This window comes from Castanea sativa, chromosome 11 (assembly GCF_040712315.1).
Source record: "Castanea sativa cultivar Marrone di Chiusa Pesio chromosome 11, ASM4071231v1".
Classification (NCBI taxonomy): Eukaryota; Viridiplantae; Streptophyta; class Magnoliopsida; order Fagales; family Fagaceae; genus Castanea; species Castanea sativa.
Window position 1 is genome coordinate 7,813,615 of NC_134023.1, and position 3,024 is coordinate 7,816,638.

The window sequence follows — 3,024 nt, forward strand, 5'->3', positions numbered from 1 at the left end:
AAAAAATAAACCCAATTTGTCACTTTGAGTTAAGAGTATTTAAAAAAAAAAACATTATTATTAGCCTGAGCTATTTTTTTAATCCTAATTACAACTTAAAAGAATAACCACCACTCTTCGTCAATTTTCTTTTGCTTCTAATACAAACTTCAGATTCAAAAAATCATTTTCCTAAAGAAAGATTCAAAAAATCAGGGTTAAGACTCAAATGCATATCTTCACCTTTCTTCCTCTCTCAATTAATTTCTTCATGGGGAATTTTAAAGAACAAGATCCATACAACACAATAATTTTTGCAGGCGTTTTTTTTTTTTTTTTTTCATATCATAAATAAAATTGCCACTCTTCATATTATTTTTACTTTTAATTAGTTACTTCAACCATTGTTACTATTGTTGCTATATGTCTATTATTTATCACATTTAACTCTCAACTAACTTTTATTTTGCCTTATTTTTGTGGTCCGTTTGAGTGAGCCTGTGATCATCTTAAACACATCCTACCAACTAGCAAGTACCGCTGGCTTTATTTCACGTTTGTTTAATTATCTATTTTCTTATCTTTAATTGATTTTATTTAATGGGAGAACTAGAAATTTGGCTTGCAATAAGGATTTTTTAAAATTTCTTGGAAAGTATGTATTTCTTTTCGCATAATTAATATGCTCTTTTGTGTGTGTGTGAAAAAAATATGTTAAATATACACAAACTATGGAGAAAATGGACATTTGCCCCTTTTGCCAAAACTTTTCAGCAATATGTCTCATATCTAAAACTACTTAAAGAAATGCTCATGTTTTGAAACTCGATTTTCGAACAATTGAGTTATAGTGAATTGAAAATTAAAAAAAAAAAATTCTGGAATTCGAGTTCGTGGAAGTACTCGAGTTCCTTAAAAAAATTCAAGTGGAACTTGAGTGCTTTACACGGAACTAAATCGAGTTCCCAAAAAAAAAAAAATTCTAAGTCCACGTTCGCTATAGCTCGATGTTTCAAAAATCGAGTCATACATTTGAAACTTGATTTTAAAAAATTGAGTTTCAAAATAGGAACATTTCTCTAATTAGTTTTAGAAATGAGGCATTTTGTTGGATATTTAAAAAAAAAAAAAAGGACAAAAGCCCATTTTGGCCCACAAACTTTAATTACACTCTCTCACCAAGCTCTAACACGTTACTTAACCCAAAGTATCACAACAAAAAAGCCTTCCTTAAAATATTAATTGTCAATTTGTTACACATTTGATTTTAGTTTGAAACATTTTTCCCTTTTGGTTATCATCCCTCCCGTGGTAGAGATATGGCTTTACACAAAAAGAACCAAAAGTTGGTTAAACAAAAACTCTAAAAAAGATAAGTACCAAAATTTCGACATCACGAACTGCTAAACATTTATACATTTTAATTACACACTCTCTCTAAACTCAAATACATTACTTAACCCAAAATACTATAACAAAGGAGCCTTCTTTTGTATATTAATTATCAATTTGTCACATATATTTGATTTTAGTTGAAACATTTTTCCCTTTTAGTTATCATCCCTCCGGCGGTAGAGAGAGTTCATAAAGAACTCAACCAAGGTTAAACAAAAATTCTAAAAAAGATTTTGCCGAATATTTTTAAAACAGTAAAAGTCTCCCTTTTTTTTTTTTTTTTTTTTAAATAACAATATTTAGCAAAACCCCTGCCCCATGCAGTATTTCATCATCTAAGTACCAAAAATCCAATCAAATGATTACAATTGCCCAAAATTATACAAGTGACGAAGCAAAGATAAGTTGTCTCATTGGACAATTTTATTTGTTTTTAAACATATTACATTACACAGTTTCATACATAAACATAGGAAACCATATCAGTCTAGGCATCAACAAAGGGGTAAAGTTCATATCTAACGTTACAACTGCCACCAACAACTCGCCCACCTCGTTTTCCATCGCAACAGTTGGGAAGTTCACTAATCGCAGTATCAAGACACTTCTTACAATCAAGACCTGAAAGGTCCCTGGTGCATTGAGCCAAACCATATAGTTTGCTTGATGAATCAAGCTTTAGGTCCCCGGTAGCATAGAATTTTGGATTGGCATAAGCTTTATTAGATAACCTGCTTAACAAATCCTTAACTTTTGGATTGAATGAAGTGGGATTTTCTACATCTTGGACGTTCCACATGTAGAACTTGTTTTTGTTATCGATTTCTCCAAAGAAATCAATGTTCGAGTACTTCAAAAGACAGTTATCATACCAAATTATCGCTCCTTTTTTATAAGGACAACGATTACCAAGCTCTTTGCCTGCATCAATGACACAGGTCGTACAGTTTGTTTTTGAGACATCACCCCGGCATAGGGCTAAACCATTTGCTTGATCTTGGCCTTGCCCAGTCGAGCTGAGACCAAACCCTTTTGAAGGAACTTTGGTGGACAAAAGATTGAGCAAGCCATTCAAGTTTGTACCATAACGGCTAGTGGCAGTGTAGCTTTCTTGGCTAAAACAAAAATGGTATAATGGGTCAGCACAATTGACTGCATGGAGGGAAAGGCTGAGTAATAGAAAGCTGACAGAAATATATTTTGAGCTCAACATGTTGAATGAAATTGAAGGTTGGTTTTGTGGGTGTGTAATTATCTACAAGAACTCTATAAATAGACGAGACTTTTCAAGTTTTGGCCAAGCATGGAGTAGAAAATGCTGACTTTATTCTTAGTGGCAACCTCATCTCAGTCCTAATCCTTTTGATTAGTAAACCTCTCGTACAAAATCGCACTCAGACTTTGAACGTGCTGGAGAGTGGAGTCAGTAATCTTGCACAAGATCTTTTGGTGGCGCTTTTATATTAATTAACTCATGAAAGTTCTAAGGAAACTAGAAACCAACTCAAATTCGTGAGGGATCAATGCAGGGGCGGCTGCACTTGTAATTCAGGGGGTTCAAATGAACCCCTGACTTGAAAAACCCTGACTTGAAAGAAAAAATATTTATATAGAAAATATTTTTTTATTAATTTAATTACCCTTAAATTA

General features: G+C 32.7%; 1 protein-coding gene across 1 annotated transcript; it reads right to left on the reverse strand.

Moving 5' to 3' along the window:
• Positions 1-1,761: 1,761 nt before the first annotated feature.
• On the reverse strand, positions 1,762-2,627 carry LOC142617268 (antimicrobial ginkbilobin-2-like protein). The gene has a single exon (XM_075790046.1). It carries the CDS (start codon positions 2,585-2,587, stop codon positions 1,862-1,864), a length of 726 nt encoding a protein of 241 aa, XP_075646161.1. The 5' UTR covers positions 2,588-2,627; the 3' UTR covers positions 1,762-1,861.
• Between the last annotated feature and the right edge of the window lie 397 nt (positions 2,628-3,024).